At 35.7% G+C, this 24,900-nt stretch overlaps 2 protein-coding genes across 5 annotated transcripts in view; one reads left to right on the top strand and one right to left on the bottom strand.

The window, feature by feature from the left end:
- The first annotated feature begins 32 nt into the window (after positions 1-32).
- HENMT1 (HEN methyltransferase 1) lies at positions 33-14,345 on the top strand. Of its 2 annotated transcripts, none has more exons than XM_034437399.3 (7): positions 33-208; positions 2,869-2,993; positions 6,071-6,183; positions 6,792-6,926; positions 7,759-7,941; positions 11,195-11,369; positions 12,943-14,345. In XM_034437399.3, exons 2-7 carry the CDS (start codon positions 2,877-2,879, stop codon positions 13,372-13,374), a joined length of 1,155 nt encoding a protein of 384 aa, XP_034293290.2. In that variant the 5' UTR covers positions 33-208; positions 2,869-2,876; the 3' UTR covers positions 13,375-14,345. The 2 variants fall into 2 exon arrangements, with proteins under 2 accessions (XP_034293290.2, XP_034293289.2); XM_034437398.3 differs by having other exon boundaries at positions 44-435.
- A 2,623-nt stretch (positions 14,346-16,968) lies between these two features.
- Positions 16,969-24,900, bottom strand: part of EEIG2 (EEIG family member 2) — a 35,635-nt gene continuing 27,703 nt past the window's right edge. For 2 of the 3 annotated variants that reach the window (XM_034437401.3, XM_034437403.3), the window contains exons 7-11: positions 24,369-24,464; positions 22,133-22,319; positions 21,916-22,043; positions 20,847-20,916; positions 16,969-19,210 (exon numbers count right to left, since the gene is read on the bottom strand). In XM_034437401.3, the coding sequence (XP_034293292.1) occupies positions 19,168-19,210; positions 20,847-20,916; positions 21,916-22,043; positions 22,133-22,319; positions 24,369-24,464 (524 nt within the window). In that variant the 3' untranslated portion in view covers positions 16,969-19,167. The remainder of the gene's footprint in view (positions 19,211-20,846; positions 20,917-21,915; positions 22,044-22,132; positions 22,320-24,368; positions 24,465-24,900) is intronic. The other variant, XM_034437402.3, reaches the window with a different exon arrangement.

Genomic DNA, 24,900 nt, shown 5'->3' with positions numbered 1-24,900 from the left:
AAAATTCCTTCCGGGACTGGGACGGCCAATCGCAGCTTGAGGGGGGCCGGCGGCTGAGAAGAGGAGGTGGTTGAGCCGGCTCCGAGGACTGCTCGGAAAGCCCGCGGAGGAGAGGAGGAGGAGGGAGGAGGAGCGCGCGGCTTCCCTTCGGTTGGGCTCGGAGAGCGCGCAAGGCCGAAGCCTGCTTCGCTTGTTTGATTGGGCGAGGGTGAGGAGGGCCCAACCGCCCACATATTGCAACGCCTGGCGTTTCACGTAGTAGTAATAGAACGCCGTTGAGAAGAAGAATTGAGAAGGCGGCTACGTCTCCTGTGGCTGTGCTTGCAGGACACGCGGAATTGCAATGAGGCTGACCGTATGGTAGCCGAGGGCTCTGTTGTAAACTCAGCTCGGACTGTTGAATGTTCTTCGGTCTCGTCAAGCACGTCTAGCACCGTAATTGTGAACTGTTAAAATTGTAGTGCAAGGCTTAGGTGGTGTGTGTGTGTGTGTGTGTGTGCAAACTCGGGCATTTATTTGAGCGTTTTTAGTAAGGTCTTAAACGCTTAAAAGGTCTTCACTGATAGGCTTTTTTTAATGATATAAAAATATCCTTTAAAAAAAAAAGGCATACAGGTTTTGAAAACTAGAATGGTAAAAGTCTATGGAGAGTCTCAGTTATCCAGGTCATGGTTGTCCCAAAGGTGCTTTTTCAAGAGGCAACTGGACTTTCTGGTTTTTCTTTGAAGACTTTTTGCTTCTCATCCAAGAAGTGAAACACATGTTCAAAGAAAAAACAGAAAGTCCAGTTGCTTCTTGAAAAAGTACCTTTGGGTACTAGAATGATAAAAGAGATCTGGAATCAGGCTCCTGGTGTGCCTTGTCACTTGTGATTCAACAAGTTACTGAAGCACTAAAATCTCTTCAACTTTTGCATTCGCTTTTTCTTTTTCACCTACCACTAGTGTTAAAATCTCATAGAACATAAAATAACAGAGTTGGAAGGGACCTTGGGGGTCATTAGTCCAGCCCCCTGCTCAAGCAGGAGACAAGACCATTTCAGACAAGTGGTTGTCCAGTCTTTTCTTGAAAGCCTCCAATGTTAGAGCGCCCACAACTTCTGGACGGAAGCCGTTCCATTGGTTAATTGTTCCCACTGTTAGGAAGTTTCTCCTTAGTTCTAGGTTGCTTCTCTCCTTGATTAGTTTCCATCCATAGAAATAATTGACAAGTTTGGCGAAATTGCTCCACTTGACCGCACAGTTGACTGGTGTTCATTGGGAGACAGTGATATAAAATGGACCCAGTTTCCTTGGGCTTCAAATGTAAATGGTTTTTGTACTTAGGAGTTCAGATTAGAAAAAGATAGTCACATTAACTTCTTGCTTGTGATTATAGATAAAATCCCAATGGGTGAAAAAGGGGGAATGCCTACACAATTTGGATGAATTCATTTCTCTGATAGAGGGGAAAAAAGGGGGGATCTAAAGTAGGAAAGAGAGGAGACCCAGGTGGCAAGTAGATTAGATATGTCTGGAGATTAGTTTACAGAGATGAATGAGGATAAATCTATTTTAACCATACCACTTTTTTAGACTCGAATTTCTTACAGAGAATGATGAAATAACAAAAATATATTTAAAAATATAACACTCCCAATCGTTAACGCCAAACTGCAGGTTATTAAGCAGGTGTTCCAGTTAAGAAATGCAGGGATGCATTGGGGAGTGGGGGGTGGAAGCCACACAGGCTGTATGTAAATCGTGGGTTGTGTTGCAGGGGACACCACTCCTGCCTCTGATCAAAAATCCAAAGTCTTTAGGTTTAGTGCTTTCACATTAGAATTCAATCAACCTAAACCACCGAAAATTCCAAGATACTGATATGAGGAATTTTGTTCAATTTTATTTTGGCTATTACTATGTGGCATTTCATCTTTAAACACAGTCACTTTAGATTTATCATCTGCTATCTGAGCTTAAGTAAACAAAACCATATCATCTGCATAAGGCTAAAGTGAAATCTTTTTTCTCATATAGAGGAAGGAAAGAAATACAGTTCACTTAGTTCATATACCAGATCATTAATAAAGTAATTAAAAAAAGGAAAAAAGTCGAAAACCCAGACTTGCTTTGTCTTTATTTTGATTCACAATTGTTTTAAAAAGTATTCTGTGTTAGAATAAAAGGCCTAACTAAAAAGAGAAAATGAAAATCAAAGATCTCATCTTGTCAAAAAACTCCAAAGAAGTTCATTATCAATTGAATTACTTAATGACATGTATAAATAAGATCAAACCTGATTTATTTCAAGAGTTGCAGATTAATTCTATAGGAAAAAGGAATGTGAAAGAAATTTTGATAACCATAATGACAATCAAAAGAAAGCAGATTCCAATATTTGTATATATGTATGTAATTTATAGAGCCATGAAATATACTCGGATCTCAATTTGCACAAGAGTTTCTGAGACTACAGGCAGTCCTTGACTTATGACCAAAATTGAACTCAAAATTTCTGTTGCTAAGTTAAGACATTTGTTAAGTAAATTTTGCCCCATTTTATGATCTTTCTAGCCACAATTGTTAAGTGAATTCCTGCCGTTAAGTTAGTAACACGGTTGTTAAGTGAATCTGGCTTCCGCATTGTCTTTGCTTGTCAGAAGGTCAGAAAAGATTATCACAATACCCTGGACTGCTGCAACCGTCATAAATATAAATCAATTGCCAAGCATCTGAATTTTGATCACGTGACCATGGGAATACTGCAATAGTTGTATGTGTTAAAAACAGTCAAGTCACTTTCAGTGCTGTTGTTAACTTACTAAAAAAACTTACAAGTCGAAGACTACCTGTATAGCATTTAAATAATGCTATTTTTTGTTCTTAGTTTTGAATATGGATGGAACAATGAAAAAAGATGACCTTGTGAGGATTATTACATTTACACCACCATTGTATAAGCAACGTTACCATTTTATTAAGCAGTTGGTGGATAAGCATAAACCTAAAAAGGTTAGTATGTGTTTCCTAGTACAATTTTTTTTAGTATGGCTGACTGTATTAGAACTCTATTGCCTTAAAGTTATTACTTTGCTGTGAGAAAACGCATTTAAAAAATTGAATTAGGAATTATAATACTGTAGGAAGACTCCAAACAACTAATATAGGGAGGATTTATGTATTTGTCATGAATAGTATAAATTGTATTTTTTTTTGTGTTTAGTATTTTTTACACTAAGGTAAAGATTCTTAAACTTTCTTATTTTATGGAACCTCTAGTACCGTGATGGCGAACCTATGGCACGGGTGCCAGAGGTGGCACACAGAGCCATCATCGCCAGCTTTTCTGGTTTCCAGTGCGCCGGCCAGCTGGTCTTCGCAGGCGCCGGAGCACCAGAAAACAGCCCCCAAAATGGCCCGAAAAACGGCCAAAAAACAGGTCATTTTTCGGGCTGTTTTCAGGCCGTTTTTGGCCTGAAAAATGGCCTGAAAATGGCCCAAAAACATCCTGAAAATGTCCAAAAAAACCAGCCAAAAAACAGGCATGCACGCGTGGGCCAGCTGGTCTTCAGGTTTCCAGTGTTCCGGTGTGTGTGCATGCACGCACATACACACACATTCCGGTTTGGGCACTCGGTTCGCCATCGCTGCTATAGTAGTTCCCAAACTCTGCACTGCAAGTACCCCAGAATAGTTAGAAAGTTTTGTTTAGTAAAATATCCTGTTATGGTTCTCCAAGGTATTGCAGTGCACAGATTGGGAACCACAGCACTGAGGGGCGTACATTTTAAATATTGTGGTTGTTATTCAAGTAGATGCTGTGAAAAAGCATTTCAATAAAACAGTAGACCCAGATCAGAAAAATAAAGGGTAGTGGATAAGTGATATAATCTGAAGTCACAAGTAAGCTGTTGTTGGCTTGATCATAGTTAATTGAAAAGCCACAGTTTAGTGAACCGTTTGAAGACAATTAACAAGAAACATCCTTGAAATTGAATATTTGACTGTGGATTAAAGACATCTGGGGAAATTTGATGGGCTAATCTGGATTATTAAACTTGTCTGACAGAAGATTCTACAAGGCGAAAGAAGAAAGAAAAATTGAATAAGATTTAAAAATTTGGAAAATTTAGAGGGTGCAAATTGGAAAATTTTAAGGATTATAAATTTAGGGGATTTTAAGGAACAGTTCCAGGACTGTAAATTTTATTAATACTGGTGTTTTTGGACAATTGGGATATTGAAATTTTGGTGGAATATTGAGTAGTGAATAGTGCAGTATGCCAGCACAAAATGCCTCAGAGGGAGAAAACAATGCAGTTTATAAAAAAATATTATTAATGTTTCAAAGTATTACGGAAGATATAACAAGGAATCATAGGGAGATGATGGAATTGATACTGGGAGATTAGGAAAACCCTGGCAAATGACAATAAAAAAATGAACAAAAAATTCAGAAAATAGAGGAGAGTCCAGAAAGAGCTGAGGAAGGAATAGAGGAGATGATTCCAAAAATTATACAAGCAGACGAAGAGATGGGAGAGAGAGCAGTAATTTCTAACATGGAACAAATAGAATATTTTTTAAGAATTCAAAATAGAAAAGAGAATAAAGAGAAAGATCCCCTAAAAATGATGGGGGAACTGTGGATGGGTGCTCTAGAGATTCAACAGCAAGAGAGATGCTGTGGCAGAGTAAATATTTAGATCAAATAAACATGATAAAAGGAGTTACAAAATACCAGAGGAGAAGCAAGAGTCACCAAAAAGTTAATAAGACTTGAAATTCAAAAAAGAGCAAGAGATGATGGATAGATATAGAACCTTTTTTAACATGGTGGCTATTTTATTAAGTGTTAGAAAAAAGAAGTAGAAAGTAGAAATTGGGAAAATAGTATTATATTTACTGAAACATATTGTAATTACTATACACATGTTAGAAATTGAAAAATTACAATTATGTATTTTTAAATGGTACTATTATCAGAATTGTATGCAAAGTATATTGACCCAGATAATACACTATTCACCAAGCACTTTTTTTTTTTTTTTTTTTAATTTGATTTATATGCCGCCCTTCTCCGGAGACTCAGGGCGGCTTACAGTGCGTTAAGCAATAGCCTTCATACTTTTGTATATTTATACAAAGTCAGCTTATTGCCCCCACAAACTGGGTCCTCATTTAACCTACCTTAGAAAGGATGGAAGGCTGAGTCAACCTTGAGCCTTGGAGAGATTCGAACCAGCAGTAAATTGCAGGCAGCTGTGTTAATAACAGGGTGCTTTAAACCACTGTAGTACCAAGGCTCTTCTGGATGTTAAAGAAAAAAATCCTTAAAACTTTCTTTTTCCAGCAAGCCGGGCTGGCTTAACACTTTTTAAATGTTTTAATTGGTTTGTTACTGTTTTTAATTATGGGGCCAAATTTATATATATCTTTTAATGGTATTTTAATATTTGTAGTCTATGTTTTATGTGGCTGTACACCGCCCTGAGTCCTTAGGGAGAAGGGTGGTATACAAATTCAAAAATAAATAAATAAATAAATAAATAAATAAATATATGCGCCACAGTTGAATCCATTCATATATAACTTGCAAAGCCATAAAATATGGATTTAGAATTCACAGAAAAGCTACAGTTGCACAGCTTGCTAAATTAAAAACAAACCACATTATTGTATGGTTCATGGCATAATATGGCTTACTCCGTTAGTTGGATTAAAATAATAATTGCTTAGTGGGATGTGTGAACCTATCAAATTAGAGATATTTGATCTAGTTTTAGGTAAGATTCATTTTAGGAGTCGTATACATGTGCAATTTTTTTTGGTGTGTTTTGCTAATATATGCATCATAATTTTTTCATTCGATTGCTGTATAAATACAAGTAGTAGTGAGGATATTGTCCCCTTAAGAATGTTACAGCAATTTTTTTTCCCAGTGCTGTAGATCATAGTTCTCTATCACCATATAATAAACTCTAATCAAGCCTAGCATTAAATCAGCATTCATTTTCATTACATAAGAAAACAGTATCAAACAAGTCTTACGTATGTTATTAGGAATTGTATCAATTTCACATTAACAGGTAGCAGATTTGGGATGTGCTGATTGTAGACTACTCTGGATGCTGAAATTCTGCAATTGTATTGAAGAACTTGTTGGGCTAGATATCAGTGAAGAAGTGATGAAAGAAACCATGTAAGTTGAATGTTTTAGTTAATTTTGGGAAAACTATGTTTTTTGCCCCAAACCTACCGACCTACCTACCTACCTACCTATCTCCCTCCCTCACTCCTTCCTTCCTTCCATGTCTCTCTCTCCTAAGAGAGTTCTATTTTCCATTTCTGAAATATTCTTTAAAAATATTGATATGATAGGTCAGTGCCTAATTGAGAGTTGATTACAACATTTTGGAGTTGAGGGAACAAAGAATGTGGTTGTTTGTTTCTGATCTTTCTCACATATACAATCTGCTATGCATTTCATTACTATAAAGATCTCTAGCACAATTAATCAAAAAGTAATATATAAACATTTTTGCTTTCCTGATAGTGCCATTTTTGAACTTTGCTTATGTTGCAATTTTTAATGTGTAAGGAAAACGTATTATCATTTTCATTCAGGAAAATAATTAAGTGGACAGTAGTTCCAAAAAATAATGCTGTATGAAATTTATTCAGTGCCCACAAAAATTTATTCAGCCTCCTCGTCGTCGGGATCAGGAACAATCCGCGCAGGCCGCTGGCAGGCCACAACATGTATAGACAAAACAATGCTTTCATTCTGTGTAATTTATTTGCTTCCAGGTATATGTTGTCTCCCCTTCCTAGTGACTATCTTCAGCCAAGTGAAAGACAGTTGACAGTCACCCTTCTTCAGGGTTCGGTTGCTCACAAAGATCCTTGTATGCTGGGCTTTGATATGGTAACCTGCATTGAACTGTGGGTATTCCTTTGATATTTTATATTAGTTGATGAATGTTTAAAAAGCAAACTCAGGTGACTAAAAACACAATTTTCTCTCTCTATATATATTACACAAATTCTTGTTCTTATAACCTTTGATCCAAGGTACCTCTGATGGGCTAACTTACAGAATGCATCCAAAACCCGGAATCCATGGCTCTTGTGGAAGAAATTTTATAAAAATTATTTGTATAAAAAATTTTATACAAAATGTCATAAACCATTTCCTGTGCTGATGTTTGACTGTGCTATGCAATTCAATATGGGCTGTTTTCAGCTACGTCTTTGAATGTATCCTGCCTTTTCCAGTGAAGGCAGAACATTAGAAGTTCTATTATTGTTGAAGGCATTAAGGAAATTGGTGAGGAAATATCTCTGAAAGAATGACTCAAAGGATTATGGGTTATCTAGGATATTTATACATTTCTGTTTCCTGTTCTTAGCAAAGTTTCATAAATAAGGGATGTCTTCTCTTAGTTTTCCAATTTCTTAGACCATAGAACAATGCAAATATGATCTGGAAGTAAAGAAGTATAAAAGCCCAATTTTTATACTGGCAGTGCAGTATATTAAAGTTAATTTGTGATTCAGGACAAACAGAACAGTGATCCTCTCTCTCCTACTCTGGTTTCGCTCCTGTGCCATTGATTTTCCATCTGTGTCCAAAATTTGAATATTGGTGATCACTTCTGTTCTCTGCATCATTTCATTGTAACAAGTGCATTGAAGTCCTGGGATATTGTTAAAAGTAAATATATTCACTTGATCTGAGAAGTAAAAAGATCTTTTTTACAATTTCGTATTACAGAATAGAACACCTAGAAGCAAAAGAGCTTGAGAAATTTCCAGAAGTAGTATTTGGTTTCATGTCTCCAGCCATGATTGTAATTAGCACACCAAACTCAGAATTCAATTATTTACTTCCAACTGTATCATTATTTAGACATCCAGATCATAAGTTTGAATGGAATCGAACACAATTTCAGAACTGGTAAGTTCCTTCAATCTTGTAGATGTGGTGAAAGAATAAAAAACAAATATGGATATTTTAATGTAAAATTAAAATGCAATAAAATAAGCCATTGCTTTTAATAACCATTATAATTCTGAAGGCATGGAGGTTATCTTTTCTTCCTTGCTCTTATGCTATTTTAAAAATGTATATGCTACCCTTAACTAGGTTTTCCTAGGCTTGCACTACTTTAAATCAGACATGAAAACGGACATTAAAACAATACTATTAAAAATACAAACCGTGAAAGTCTAACAGCAACCAAAATCATTAAACAGTGTTTTGCAATACATTAATTTTAAATATTGAACTATTATATTAAAAGGCTTGGGAGAAATAGAAAGTCATTGCCTAGTGCTAGAGAGAGAAATAGTAGATACTTAGTGGTGTTTCACTACAGTTGGGAAGTGATGCCTTCCTAGAATAAAATAGAATAGAATTCTTTATTGGCCAAGTGTGATTGGACACACAAGGAATTTGTCTTTGGTGCATATGTCCTCTGTACATAAAGAAAAAATAAAATATATTAGTCAAGAATCATAAGGTACAACACTTACTAATAATCATAGGATACTAATAAACAATCAAATCATACTAGGAAACAATAAAAACTATATAAATTGTAAAGATACAAGCAACATGGATATAGCCATAAGTGGGAAGAGATAGGTACTAGTAAGGATGAGAAGAAGAATAGTAATACAGTCTTAGTAGTTAATTTGACAGTGTTGTGGGAATTAGTTGTTTAGCAGAGTGATGGCATTCAGGAAAAAACTGTTCTTGTGTCTTCTTGTTCTGGTGTGCAGAGTCCAATAGTGTTGTTTTGAGGGTAGAAGTTGAAACAATTTATGTGCAGGATGTGAGGGGTCTGTAGATACTTTCACAGCCCTCTTTTTGACTTGTGCAGTATAAGGTCCTCAATGGAAGGCAGGTTGGTAGCAATTGTTTTTTCTGCAATTCTAATTATCCTCTGAAGTCTGTGTCTGTCTTGTTGGGTTGCAGAGCCAAACCAGATAGTTATAGAGGTGCAGATGACAGACTCAATAATTCCTCTGTAGAACTGAATCATCAGCTCTTTGGGCAGTTTGAGCTTTCTGAGTTGGCACAGAAAGAACATTCTTTGTTGTGCTTTTTTGATGTTGTTTCTGATGTTAGGTGTCTATTTTAAGTCTTAAGATATGATAGAACCTAGTGTTGTGGCTCCGTTACCTGAGCCTGTGTCATTGGCAGGAGAGGACTCCGAGAGTGAAGGAGAGGAGTTGGCAAGGCCTCCCTCTCCAGGACCCTCCTCTCTGGCAATGCCTTCGGTGTCTGCTGAAGGGCAAGAGATAGAGCCGGGGCCAAGCACGTCCACGCAGCCACAGGTGGACAGTGATGAGGGTAATGAGTCTTGGCTGGATTCTTGGCAGCATCGCAGAGATAAGCGCGCGCAACAGAAGAAAAGGCGTGCCAGAGATTAGGCTGAGTCACTGGACCACACCCCACAGGGTATAAAAGGGGGTGAGGTGGCCATTCAGACTCTGTGACAGACAAAACTACTATCGAGTCACATTGCATCTTTGGAAACAACATTATCAGCCTTGGATTTATTTTATGAACTGGACAAACTTTGACTGTGTGTATTTTGTTTATTGAGTAAAAGTTCTTGGCAAGCAGCTACTGGGTTGCTGCCAAGCGTCTTATCGGAAGAATTGGTTGTCTGCCAGTTTATTTAACCCCCGGCTGTCTGTTTGTGTGCGTGTGTGAGACGGGGACAGAACACCTAGAAACTTGAAGGACTCTACTGTTGATACTGTGTTGTCTAGTATTGTAAGAGGTGTTAGTACAGGCAAATTTCTGCTAAAATCTTTCTACAATTTTGAGTGTATTTAGTTCAAGATTGTTCTGGTTGCACCACAGGGCTAGTTATAAAATCTCCCGTCTGTATGCAGATTCATCATTGTTTCAAATGAGACCAATCACTTGTATAATCTGCAAACTTCAGTACTTTGACAGAGGGATCTTTTGAGATGCAGTCATTGGTATATAGAGAGAAGTGGAGAGAGCACACAGCCTTGGGGGGGCTTCTGTGCTAATTGTACAGGTATCTGATGTGATTTTGCCTAGCTTCACCTGCTGCTTCCTGTCTGTTAGGAAGCTTATGATAAAGATGACAGTGTATGAGTAGGCATGTGTGGGAATAAAAATCTTCAAATAATTTAGTCCCATAGAATAATGTAGTTTGTATGTTAACACCAGTACTTTGAATTGGAACTAGAAATGAAGCAGGAAATGAAAATCAAACCAATCTCATATTTTACTGTCACCAGTTTTGAAATGATGACAGAAAAAAAAAAAGAAACCCACAGAGGTGATAATGTTTTGTATTTAGGGTTATCATATTTAGTTGATTTAACAGTAACCTCAATGATTGGAAAGTAAGTGGAAAATGATATAACAAGTCAATCACATCCATTCTACATATTTGTGGGAACCCAGATTTTAAAAGACATGTACTAAAGTGAAATTTATCATCTTAACCTTTCTCATAGAAATAAATTATCTTGAAAAGGGTTTGTCTAGTGATATTCAGAAATACTGTCTGATGGGTCTTGAATTACTCTTGCTTATCATAGATTCAACATACCAAAATTCTCTTTTATCTGTGAAAGCCTATTAGCGAGTGGTTTGAATCATTTGCTGCATGTTTAATAGTATGAAGAAGAGGCAGCCACTTCATGGAAGTTGCTGCCTTTCTCTTTTTGAGGTTACAGAATTAAGAGTTGTTAGCCTCAGCCCTATTTGCTTCCAAATATGTTGTAAAAAACAAACCCCAAAAGAGACACTGCAAAACCGGGGAGACAATTTTTTCATTACTGGTTTTGCATATAGAAAGCATGGTAAAATGGTAGCTTTATTTCCAGTAGTCACTGTTGTCCACATCACTGCTCTATCAGGTACATTCCCATTGCAGTGATAACAGAAAAGGAGAAATAGAATGCCCTTCCCACCAGAAAGCCTTACTCTTCCTTCTTTCTTTGACCTGTTTTCATAAGCATGACCATGTATTGTTGTGACACTAAGTGAATACAATTATTTCTTCTATTGGGCTTTTTGCTCTCTTGTTGCAGTTAAGATATTTCCATATTGTAAGCATGTAAGAGTAGACATAGAAGATTGGAATGTGTGACGTGCTTGTTTGTTAGAATAAACCCCTTCAGACTTCTTAATTTTTCTTTTCTCATAAATTTAGGGCTGTAAGTGTTGCTGCTCGTTATGATTACACAGTAGAGTTTACTGGAGTAGGAGAACCACCTCATGGGAAGGATGTTGGATTTTGTACACAAATTGGAGTGTTTGTAAGAAAAAAACTAAGAAATGTTGAGCCTGAGAGATTTGAAGAATATCAGAGAAGAGTTTATAAAACGGTAGGTAGATCTTTTTCTTCTGTAAGATCAGACAATTTTCATTTGAAGGAACTATTTTGGAAAGATATCATACTGGGTTTCTGCCTCTTTATATCAAACACACTTTAGGTCAGGGTAGCTGTAAACGTTAAAATATCTACTGGAAAAATGTTCAGTTGATTTCAGGTTGTCTTCAAAATGAATATGTCAAGCAAGGAAGCAAGAGTATGGAAAGTCTTTCAGATATGTCAACTGGAGCTTAAGAACTACTGTTATTCTTAGATAATTTAAACCAAAACATTTGGATGTTATGAGATTACTACCAATACAGATAGTCCTTGAATTATGACCAAAATTGGGACTGGAAAATCAATTAGCAGAGTCATTAAGTGAGGTATCACATGATACACCTGATTTTACAACCATTTCTTGCCAAGGCCATTAAGCAAATCACCATGGTTGTTCAGTAAATCATGTGGTTGTTAAGCGAATTTGGCTTCCCCCATTGATTTTGCATGTCTGAAGCTGACTCGGAAAGTCAAAAATCACAGTCACGTGACTGCAGGACATTGCAATAATTATAAAAGCAAGCTGGCTCCCAAGACCCAAATTGTAGGTAAAATATGTAAAAAATGAGAAGAAATCTACTCAATGAAACAATTATATCTTGCATATTTATAGTTCTACATATATACTTTCTTAAAAATAAGTTCATGTTTAAGGAGATTTACTTTCTATCAGCATGTAAACAGTGGATTGTAATAACTTTCTTGTAATTTGTGCAAAATTTCAGGTAAGATAAACTGCTTTATGTATTGCTAGATTTTTTTTACTTGTTCTGAGCATATTTGTCTGGGCCCTCATGCTTGTTCAAATTTCTCATGTTCAAATTTTATGATATTTCCAGGCTTCTGCTATTTTATTTTAATTTAATTTAAAGTTTAAATTTATATACCGCCCTTCTCCCAAAGGACTCAGGGCGGTGAACAGCCAGAAGTAAAAAACATCAAATACAAAATATAAAAACAATTTAAAAATGAATTAAACAATTTGGCCCGACAGTTAAAATCTCCCATTAATAATCCAAATTAAAATACACAATTGGAGAGATTAGGCCAGCCTGACTTGATGAAATAAAAAGGTTTTAAGGGCCCGACAGAAAGTATGTAAGTCTGGAATCATCTGTATCTCCGGGGGGAGCTCGTTCCAGAGGGCAGGTGCTCCCACAGAGAAAGCTCTCCCCCTGGGGCTGCCAGTCGGCATTGTTTGGCCGATGGCACCCGGAGGAGCCCCTCTCTGTGGGAGCATACTGGCCAGTGGGAGGCTATCGGGGGCAGAACTTATCATGATTTTGCTTTATGCTCCTTGAACTCTCAGGAAGGAGCTGTACCTATTGTGTACCTAAGGTGGGAAGAGCATCTACACAGAAAATGTAAAGAATTAGTTGTTTATAACTTGATTCTGATTTATTGTAAACTTGCCATAAAGTTTAAAGTTGAGTATAGTTTATAGTGCTAAAAAGCTAAATATGTAAAGACTTTAAACAATTGATGTGCTATATAAATGTCTTGAATTTTGTTTTTTCTTGAGAAAGATTTTCAAAGTCATATATCCAAGTCTTAAAGATGAAAAGTATTTGCAAAATGCAGTGGTCAATGAAGTTTTTCGAGCAGCAGAGATAATTGCAAGGAAACAACTGGACTATAAAAAATCTGAAGATAAAAAGCACTGTGACACTCTTATTGGAACAGAATCCCAATTTCAGCAATCTAGTTTCCAGATGTATTTGGATGATTTTCCTTTCTCTGAAGCTGATAGTAAAATTATGCAGCCGATGGCTAAGGGAAATGTTATCTATGTACCTCTTGCAAAAATCTTTTCTTTTTCCAAAGTGAATCAACTTTGTGGTACCTTTGAAAAACTCAGTAAGCTCATAACTGGCAAAATCACACTAAGCCATGATGGTTCTGCAGTGATGATTGAGATGGAATATGAAGATGAACAACAGGATAGTGATCAGAATTAAAAAGAACTGTTCCTGTTATGAACAGAATAGTCTAGTAATTGAAATACTAGTAATTGCTGGTTTAAAATTGGACTTAAATACTATAATCAGATGTGACATTTTCACATTAAATTGGATTGTATATGGTTGAGTAACTTCTTAGTGTCCAAGAGTGGCACTTGGTTTTGTTTTTCACCTGAGGAAGGTAGCTTATTCCCAAGAGGCCGTTGCCCACAAAGTGGATAAGGTAATGTTATACTATATAGTACTTAAGGGGGAGAGGGAAAATCCTCCCTTAAAAGTGTAACAAAAACTAAAAAATTCAAATCCAAGTAAGCAATACAACTTTTCAAATAATTGGAAGTAGAGCGAGAGTGAAGTTTACTCGTCCATGTGTTTTACTACATAACTCTGAATAAGAATGCATGTGAAAAGATGTCAGTCTAATCACAAAGCAAAAAAAAAAGTTATTAAAACAAAAGTTTAAAAAATTATTTTCCTAATTTTAATACTGGAAAATGTAAAATTTAAGAAGTTTTGTACTAAAATATAGAGATTGCTGTACAAAAGATCATTAGTATATACTAGATAAAATGAAGTATTTGCTAGTAATACTAAAGTATGGTAAACATTAAGTACTTAATAAATCCCCTGTAATCATGTATTATGCTTTGGAACTTTTTCTCCAAATGTCTTAATGTTTCTATGCTACAAAATAATAACTTGCCAATTACATGTTGCATTTTTCTGAAAATGACAAGCATGCATAGTGATTGATTTGCAGCTGGGAATAACTATACAGATAGTTTCGATCGTGCTTTCAAATTCTATCATTACAGGAATGACAGAAACTGATCCTGCCACAATTCTTTTTGTGATGGACGTTCTAAATCTAAAACATTGTTAGTGATAAGATGCAGTCCTCACTTTGGTGTCATTAAACTGGTTTATATCAAATATTTTCGCTCAATTATAATAAAATATCTTCATTCTATCTCTTCATATTTAGAAATATAAAGGCTGTTCTCTGTACATTCTGTTGACAAATATGATTTTTCTATAATTAGTTTTGAAATATTGCTTCGATTCCCAGCAACAGTGAAGCGCATGAACGTGTATGCTATTTTTCCAATGTGGCAGTGAACAGTTCTATTACAAGTAGCACTGGCATGCTTTCATAAATACTGCCACTGTTTCTCACCTTTCACAACTTTAGGTTGTTTCAAGTTTGACTTCTAGAATTCCCCATGCTGGTTGCAGTATTTTGGCACTTGAAGTCCGTATATATTAAAATTGCTAAGGATGTGACACTATATTAGATAATAATCCTAATTTTATCCAATCTTTCTCTCTCCCCCATATCCCTGAGAAGATTGGAGACTAGCATGAAATTTCAAAGGAAATTTCCTATAACAGTTTATTTAGTGAGTATATTTACAGGTAAAACACATAGGATTTTATTTATTTATCATATTTATATAGCTGGCCATCTCACACGAAAGTCATTTTGGGCAGCATACAATATTTTAAAATATTATAGAATAAAAATGCAAAAATTAAATGAAAATAGCATGCAAAAAATGTGACTCATAATTAGCTGTGTCAAGAATCTAATGGCATATGACATAAATGTGGCAAATAAATCTAGTAAAACCAGATTCACTAAACATGAAGTTCCTTTCTATATAAAATTAGAGCAGTGATGGCTAACTTTTTGTCACCGCGTGCCAACCTGCATGCCAGAAATGCAAAACCATCCTGCCTGGACCGTGCGGCCTCGCTGGCTGCGCATGTGGGAGCACCAAAACCCCAAAGACCAGCGTTCCGTCACGCATCCGTGTGCCGGCACTCAACTTTTAGTTTCCGGCGCGGACACATGATCGACAAACAGCGACGGAAACCCGGAAGTTCAGGTGCTGGCACATACATGCGCAACAGAAAGCTGCTCTCCTGGGTTTCGGTGGGCACGGAGGCCAGCTGACCGGTGCGTGTGTGCACAGGAACACGGAAGAGGAGCCAGCGAGGCCGCATGTTCTTTGCGGGATGGTTCTGTGTACCACTTCCAGCAGGTTCGCCAACACAGGTACCGTTTCCATAGGTTCGCCAACACAGTATTAGAACATCAAGTCTCTGGAATCTGTACCATCGGATCCTTAATTCTGTGCTGCATACCACCCAAAAGCAATCAGGAAAGTAAAAGCGGCAGACAGATCAAGGAGAACCAAGAAGACTGCCTTTCCCAGACTCCTCTTACAAAGAACATCAGTTAGGACAATTAGTGGTTCCTCACTCCAATGACCAGGAATCCAGATCATTAACAGCACTTTAACCACCTTCAGGTGAGTCTTACCTAAAAAAGAGCCTGTAGGAAGTGGATGATCTTTTTAAATATTAAAAAGGGTGGTTTTCCCCAAGTATGCAAAGTACTATTATTAAAGTATCCAGCATCAATCCCTGCAAATATTTACTGAATTTACAATATGTTCCATAGTTGGTGAAATCAGCCATGATAAATATGATCAAGAGGCCCTGCACAGCTACAAATAACTACATCCTCGGACCTTACACTCTGAAATGGATCTATAATACAAAACTCAGCCAGATGATATGAGACAGATGTATTGACTGAGATCAATATAAGCACTGGGAGGAGCTATTTTGCCTCCAAAATTCCTTACAAGTGAGTTGTGTATCCTGCACTAGAAAGTAATGAATAGGTTTCACATAGTATGAAACTTTTTTTTTTAATAAAAAAAAGCTGGTTAACCAGGTTAATATATTAAGAGAAATACATTTCTTGGCATCTTTTATTGCCAAGCTCTACTTAACTTGTCTCTAATTCTTTAGTAAAATACTTAATTGTTGAGGCTGAGATATTTCATTAGCTGAGGGTCTCAGAGGTGTGTCCAGAATCTGAAGATTTGTCAGTGATAATATGTGATGTGATGCAAGTTTCATCTTTTTTATGTACATGGAACATTGCAATGTAGGTACTAAAAGGCATGGAGTTTGCTTTGTGTTGCCTTGATACTTTGTCACTCTTTCTCTCCCCCCCCCCTTCCTGCAAAAATGCATAGGCTCTTTGTTTTAAGGAATTTTCAACTCTGGTTTTTAATTTAAGCAAGTACATTACAGAAACTAATATAGACAAGAAAACAGAAGGCAATGTGACCAGATAAGCTAATTTACCTTTAACTTATCTATTTTATAGGAAAAAGTAAAATAAATAAAACCATTGATTGCACTCAAAATCCATTTTATACAAATTCTTACTACACTTAGCAAATAAGTGAATTATTAATATATGATCAATATTATCTTTAGCACTAGGAATTTAACAAAAGGATTTAAGAGTTCCAACAAGAGAATGGAACACCTTGAATAGAATTTTATCTTCTATGGAAAATTATTGGCTCAAGTAAGCCAGTTATTCAGTGGGTGAGAGGGACAGGGGTGGTGGCTGCGGCTTGTAGCCTTTAAAATAAAAAAACTGAAAATGGGGTGCAAATAATTTAAAAATCCTTTCACTTTCTGCATGTTATTTTCAGGAAAGATAACCTGCTTTCTTTGGAATTAATTCTTATTGTAGAGGGAAAAAGTAATGCAGGAAAAATATTTAAATTTCTGTGTGATTTTTTTATTTTAAAAAAGAACAGTAAAAGTTGAGGACAAATTTTATTGAATTTGTAAGTTCACTTTACAATGAAGTATTTTATGATAAAAATGTTGGTTTTAATAAAAAACATTAGCATGTCAGTATACAGTTTACACAAGTTTAATGCCATATAAATATGAAGATCATTTCCCATGTCTCAGATAGTACTGGAATCACTTCATTAAAATAATACAATTAATAAAAGTGCATGATATTTGTTCAAACTTTACACAGAAGAATTAATACATAGAATGAGCATATGGAATAAGAAGAGTTACCACCAATATGTTGAATGCCAAGAGAGAAATTCTCTCTGTACTAGTTCTAAAAGGAACAAAATTGGATATTTCTAATGGACTAATATTGCATTTGATGTACTAATTATATTCACTGGAATATTTAGTTGAGTGTGATAATTTCTCATTATGAGTACTGTAAGTGACCCTGTCATTTATTTTAACCAGTTATTTTCCAGGACTAAGATCATTCCTCAATAAATTCAAGCACTATCTTAGGTTTGTTTTACTTAACCACACTACTAGAAAGTTCAAAGTAAATTAAAGTGTATTTCAAAATAAACCATGTGCGTTCCCTTTCCATTATTTTAATAGCAGCTTTAAAAAAAACCACTTAGTCAAGTTAGAACAAGTTGAAACATAATAGAACACTGTTGGGTACCATAGTAAAGAAATATTATTTTAAGAGTTCACACATGTGATTTCAGCAAAAAAGCTATGATATTTATAAAAAACTATTTCAAACATTAAAAATCCTTCATTTAACTAAAAATAACTCATACTCTTTTCAAAAAGAATCAGTGATACCATGAAAACAGTAAAAATAAGACACTAAATAAGATACCTATAATTAGCTTATTAAAAGTTATTTTTAAAGGTGTATCAATTTCTATTTTTTAAAGATATGAGACTAGCTACTAAACAACTATTGATATAGTTAAAGATTATTGGTAGTTTTCATATCATTAGCAAAAAAAAAGTGATGTTTCTGCTGTCAGATAATGCTTTGTTGAAATTGTTGCATAGGCAAATTATATTGTTTTGTTTATACAAATGTTTATGCATCACAGTTCTGCCAGGAGATTTCTTCTGTATATGTCTAATTGAAATAAATTCTATTTAAGAAGACATGGGAAAAATGCAATTTAATACTGGACAGCACTAGACGCAAAGCATTCATCCATGTCAGTGTTTGCACGGGTGATGCTGCATCTGACAAGTATTTCCTTCATATATGGACCATGACCGGCAAACATAATGCAACAAAAAGTAAGGAAATTGCTATTATGCCATTTGCTCAATTTACGTCAGGCCTAAGTCGGAACTTCAACTAAAATAATGGATTTCACATGGACTGAAGTAACCTTTATAAAGTGCTTATCTTTATAGCGGTTTACTATTTATTATTAAAGCTTCATAAAATAGTTTGTTATTTCCTTTTCCCTTAGAAACAAGGCACTCTCAAATGATATTTTCCAAGCTCTCTCTGCAAATCATCTTGTGAGCTCAAAGTTCTCATTCAATCCTATAATAATGATTTAGGTACAGACTAAATGTCAGTCAATACAACCTCATACTTTTTCATATTTTAAGAATACGTACAGCAGCTGTGTGGCTCTGAGTATGTTCAACAGTAATAAAATATGCGTATCATTCCTATTTAGGGCTAGCCACTCATTTTCAAGTGATAACAAAAATACATTACTGAAATGCATGTCATGTTTTAAAACTACACACGTTTATAAAAGTACTACTTTCTCAAAACACTTCCTTGAATGAGTACTTTCCATTTCCTATTCTGATTTGCCTATAGAAAACATTACTGAAGGTCTTACAGACAACTGATTTCAATATAGGTTCAATTATATAGAATGTTTTCCGCTTTCCAAAAAAAAACCCCCAAACCCCACCCCAATTTGATTTACATATGGAACAATGCAACAACTCCATCAACAAATCTGCCAACAAATTAGCAGCATGCTAAAAGATGGGAAATTGCCCTTATAAATGATTTCAGAAGAAGGTGTTTTCAATATAAAGTATCTAAATAGGCATAACAGTGTATGCCAACTTTCAGAAGATCTCATCCTTCATAATATTGAGAAATAAATTCTGGAAATCCATCAACTTAGTCCAGTTCTTCTAGCGTTTTATAACTACTTGTTCATAAGCTCCAGATCCGGCTCTGAAAAATTAGAGGAAAAATTAGAAACAAAAGGAAAGCTTGAACTTGTACAGGTAGTCCTCACTTAATGTACACTCATTCAGTGACCCTTAAAAGTTACAGTCACACTGAAGAAGGGATAATGAAAATGGGTCCTAATGGTTGTAGCAGTTGTAATGCCTGTAGTCATGTGATTGTAATTTAGGCATTCGGTGATCTCATAGTATCAATCAGCATTTGCAATCTTCACCGAAGACAGTGGGAAAACTGGCAGGTCACAAATGGTAATCATATGATTGCCAGATGCTATGACTCTTAAGATTCGCCTAACAGTTGCAACTGCAGGAACCATAATCATAAGTCAGTGTGATCATGTAATAGTGCACTTTACAAAGGCATTGCTTCGGCAAAGGAGTTCTCATTGGTAAGCAGGGACTACCTGTAGAGCAATTTATGCTTTCACATACAATAGAAATTTAATATTGTGAGACATTTGCAGTTTTCATTTTTAAAAAATCATGTCTAAGTACCAGGACATAATGTTAGCACATTCTGTGCTCAGTTGATAGAATGGAAACATTTTCAGAAGATTTTTCATACCAGAGAGGCACACTGGGCAGTACGAATGCAATAGCTAGGTAAACATTTGAAGACACATTTTGTTGTGGACCCTTTTTGTCCAGCAAATAATGGCTAATAATTTCACTTCCTCATGTGGAACTTGGCATAAATCCATATGAAAATTGAGAATATTACTACTTATATATTTAACTTTTTTTTTTCTAGGTGTGCTTTAAAAAAATGAAATCCATCAAAGTTACATTAATTAGAATCTAGACTCAAATGGTTCTTTGGAACTATTTTTATTTAACCATAAAATGAAAGCCATAGTCTTAGAAACAAGAAAAAGGGGAAAGCAACAAAGCTCATATAGGAGGCTGATAGGAAATCTCAGGTTTGTAGGCTAGATTGGAACTTAAATTAGCTTGCCAGTGTGTGGCATGGAAATAATACAAATTATTTCCATTTCGCTGCCAATTGAGTTAACTTTTTAACCTTATATCTGCTGAGAAAGAGTAGCAAGATTGTTTTGGGAGCAGGGTTTTATGTTAACACTTGTTTTTCAGAAGAAGCCAAAATGTTAAAGAATTAGGGGGTTCTGTTATCCCCCCACCAATTTACAAGTAAGTTTAACCAATGTTTAAAATGCAACATAAATAAATGCATTCAAAGAATGAAGGAGGTCTGTCTTTTATATTTGCAAGTTGGACAACTGGTGTAATTTCTTCTTCCTTTTTATATATAATGTTCTTGTTTTCCTGTTTGTTCCATGTTCCCCTATCCTTTTCTCTATCTTCAATATTAGAGTGTAAAAGAAAGACTGTGTTATACTCTGTCATGCTATATAAAATGAACGTTTTTGATGCTTTACAGTAATGATTTAAATCAATGTTTCTCAACCGTGGCATCTTTAAGATGTATGGATTTCAATTCCCAAAATTCCCCAGCCAGTATATCTGAGTGAGGAATTCTGGGAGTAGAAGCCCATACTTCATAAAGTTGTCAAAGTTGAGAAACACTGGTTTGAAGTGTTGGGATATGGTTTCCACTGCTGATTATGTCACAGATAAAAGGATGCATTACATTAACAACATACCTATTAGGTAAGTGATGACTTCCAAAGGCAGTGCTTCCTCCAGGACCTACAAAAAGTCTTAGTCCTTCTTCTGCAAAAATAGATATTAAAAAATATGCAGTATTACTATGTTTGACAAACTGTTTTGTGGAAGAACTATGACACAATGTTTCCCGTTCTTTCTTCCAGCCGTAAGTATGGCTAGGAATCTTTGGGAGCAGAAAGGGATATGATGGGAGAAGTTTCAAACAAACTGGAATTGTGGATTCTCTAGAGTTACCAAATTATACATAGATATTTAATAAATAAAATAAAAATACAGTTGTCAAGAGTATTAATCCTATAAATACATTTCTAATCTGAACAGTTGTTTCTCCTCAGATTGTCAAAAGGATTTAATGCTTTCATCAAAACGATCAAAGCAGCATTGTGCTGCAAGTCGGCCAATGTATGCATGCATATATCATGACCACATCCAAAAGGGGTGGAACATATCTTTGTCTCACTGGTGTAATGCTCTTTGCATAATTTGTCCCTCTCTGTGGCTGCTGCTACATTTCTTCAGTAGATGCTATTTTTAGTACCTTTAATAATTACTACTGTCAACTCTGAATCAAACCTAGCTGGAGCTGTTTTGCCGCTTCCTAGTTGCCACACACTTTGGTGGGGGAGGAAGAGGGGGGAAGTATTGGGATGCTTCGCAGACATAATAAAGATTTTTTCATGGTCATGAACCAAGGTCATGCCAACAGGTGTCAGTTGAGGGAGGAAAGGAATGACCGAAGGGCCTGTCAACTGCTCTAATTGAACAATGTGACCTGTGACTCATGGGAAGGGGAACTTCCACTCTTTTAATTATGCTGAAACTATGGGAAACCTTTAGAATTGGTTTTCACCTAGCCGTGCTGATTTGATGTGTCCAATAAACATATTCTTTGAGGGACTTTCCTATCTCTGAGTTCTAATTTCTTTGGATGCATTACTTGTAACCTTGACAACAACATCATTAGCGATTTTCCTCTGTATAACCTAAGAGTTGGAATGATTCATCAACAATTTATTCTCAAGTTTTCATTCTTGTTTTACAAACCTTCTGCACTTGAGTCCAAACTGAAGTCTTGAGTCTGCAGTATTTTTTCAACAATGTCATCTGCATCAACTCTTGTTGCATCAACCCTCTTCAGCTGTGATTCCACAGAATCCTGTTTTATTGGTAGCCTATGAAAAATATGAAATATCTAGAAATGCTATGCTCCAGAACAATGATCAATAACTACCATATTATTAAATCTTCCATAGTATTTTACCTGTTTGAGTTTTCTGAGAGTGCATCTTTCATAGTTGCTTTCAGATTATCCTCGGTGCTTCTCGATTCAGCCTCTTCACATGGCTCTAGAATACTACTTATACCAGTTGATGTGCTTCCCACAGAGGTATTCCTTTTATGACAGAGATCAGAGAAACTGGATGATCTGGAATGTGCAGTACTGTATCCTAAAATATATAATTATTAATTCAGAGCCATTAACCTGATGCCATGTCAAAATTTCCAGCTTCTTTTAACCAGAATATGCCATTTTTAATGTATAGCTATTTGTGATTTATTTGATTATCAGCAACTAGTAAGTACTTGTACTTAGCAAAGGTATGGAACCTTAAATCATTACAGGTAGTCCTTGACTTACAAAAGTTCATTTAGTGACCGTTCAAAGTTACAACACTGAAAAAAGTGACTTATGACCATTTTTCACACTTACAATTGCAGCTTCCCCACAGTCACGTGCTCAAAATTCAGATGCTTAGTAACTGATTCATATTTATGACGATTGCAGTATCCTGAGGTCATGTGATCACCTTTTGTAACCTTCTGACAAGCAAAATCAACAAGGAAGCCAGATTCACTGAACAACTGTGACAAGAAAGTCATAATGTGGGGCAAAATTTACTTAATAAATGTCTCACTTAGCAGCAGAAATTTTGGGTACCATTGTAGTCGTAAGTTGAGGACTACCTGTACTATATTCTAAAATAACAATTTAAAACCTTCTGAACATCCATTAAGGTTCAACTAGACCACCAACTATGCAAAACAAAAATCTAGACTCGTAAGAATAATAAATCCATATGAATTATGAGTTTTGCAAAGGCGGACCATTTGCAAAAGTTTCTTAACCTAGGAGAATTTAGGGCATGAATATTACTAAGCAGCAAGTTTACCATGACAAAGGAATCGTTTTCATCACAAGCATATCATTTAGCAAAAAAATATCAAGTCTAAATGAATCTAGCTTCACAGATTCACGTCATGTGCACAGATTCATAATTGCCATGTTGGCCATGAAATCTTGATTTGTGCCTACCTGGAGGCTTCAATGTAAACACTAAACTCCTCAAATAAAATTGGGTCACCAACATATGTTAGGAATTACCTTGTCAGTTCAGAAAGAAAGGCAGCTAGATGAATTCTACATATTCATTTTCTACTACAGAATTACAAAACCTGCTACCTGCTGAATAGGAGAATAAACTCATAAAATACAAGACTTGATTCCTAGAGACTTAGCTGCTGCTAGATTTAAAGAGAGCCAGTTTGGTATAGTTGTTAAAGACCTGAGTTCTAGTTCTGCATGAAGGCACAAAACTAGTGGGGTGACATTGGGCCAGTCACTGTCTCACAGCTCTAGGAAGAAGGTAATGGCAAATCACTTCTGAAAAACCTTGCCAAGAAAACTGAAGGGATTAGTATAAGACTCAAAGTATGAAAAAACAAACAAACCTGATATTGGTAATGAAAAGGGGAAGGAAGGTACTGGGAAGTTTAGGTATGCTGGGGCCAATGATAATTTATTTCTTTAAAAATGATCTACTAAATCAAACAGGAGTCTCCACTTGGAGGGAAGGCATAAAAAAATTAAATTAAAAAGCTAGCAACAAAATTGAGAGTGATTTACTACATCTCTTTCATCATACCATATTTTGCTAATGCATGTCAGAGAACTTTGCAAAATACAAAATAAGTCTTTTTTTCTTTCTTTTTTTAAACTAGTCTGGTACTGATAAGCAGCCTCTTTTAGTTCAAGGGACATCTGGTAAGCCCTTCAGTGTCAGGGCCAAAGTAGTGGCTGAAAAATCTCTATCTAATTTGGCCTTACTTGAATGCAGGAATGCAAAGAAGGTAAAGAAGCACCTATCTCCAACAGACATTATGAGAATTAGAGGTAAAAAGAAATTTAAGTCTCTTTAAAGTGGACAGCGCAGGAAAAGAGAGTCAAAATTCTGAAAGCTTATTAGGTACAAATGCTAAACAATACTTTCTGCTTGCCTAGAAATGGTGAACTCGATGACTACTGATTCCTGTAAAACAATAAAAGTAGAGTTGTTTATCCTTGCCTCAATGGGTATCTAACACCCATGACTTGGGAACAACACTCATATAGCTCACATGTTTTTTTTCCTGCTAGCTTGTACATTCTCCATCACTGTACTTCCTTGTTGCATGTCACTCTCTGAATGGTAGTATATCGCAAAGAATAATAGTTTTACCAGATACTTTTGATTGTTGGCTTGCATAACTAGAAGTCCTAGAATGTCCACATGCTCCAAATTCATCTGGGACTGAGATGCTCTTGCTTGTAAAATCTGTTGGGGAAAAAAAAGTCAGACTGAACAGCACTACTGCTGGATTATTTCCTCAGTTAACTGGGCTACTTGTAATAAAGACTTGATTAAAATTAATCAGTAGTTTGCTGAATTGATCTCTAATATTATACCTTTGCACTATATATGAGGAATTATTAGCATGCAGATAACATTAGGAAATAATTGTAGGTAACTTTGTTAACTCGTTTACTTCTCTAATAATGATCTGTCTTGCTACAAGGAACTTGATTCCTGTATTAAAAATCCTCTATTTTGTCTTCATTTAGCTTTAAAATTTAAAAATTTATACTGAAAAATAACTCCATCACATCTGTTATCACTACAGAGGACTAAAAAGTAATTTGTAATCTAGTAAGGATGGATATTTGTAAATCATGTTGATCACCTATGTATCTCAATATTCTTTTTAAAAGCC

Source organism: Pantherophis guttatus, chromosome 3 (genome assembly GCF_059756535.1).
Source record: "Pantherophis guttatus breed Tessera chromosome 3, ASM5975653v1, whole genome shotgun sequence".
NCBI lineage: Eukaryota > Metazoa > Chordata > Lepidosauria > Squamata > Colubridae > Pantherophis > Pantherophis guttatus.
Note: the sequence above shows the minus strand (reverse complement) of the source record. Positions and strands in the feature narration are given on the sequence as shown.

What these genes read in the sequence shown, in the direction of transcription:
- HENMT1 (XM_034437399.3), top strand. Translation starts at nt 2,877, where the DNA reads ATGGATGGAACAATGAAAAAAGATGACCTTGTGAGGATTATTACATTT. An exon ending in ATAAGCATAAACCTAAAAAG is followed by an intron (nt 2,994 to 6,070) that starts GTTAGTATGTGT and finishes TCACATTAACAG; the next exon opens with GTAGCAGATTTGGGATGTGC. An exon ending in CGAACACAATTTCAGAACTG is followed by an intron (nt 7,942 to 11,194) that starts GTAAGTTCCTTC and finishes TCATAAATTTAG; the next exon opens with GGCTGTAAGTGTTGCTGCTC.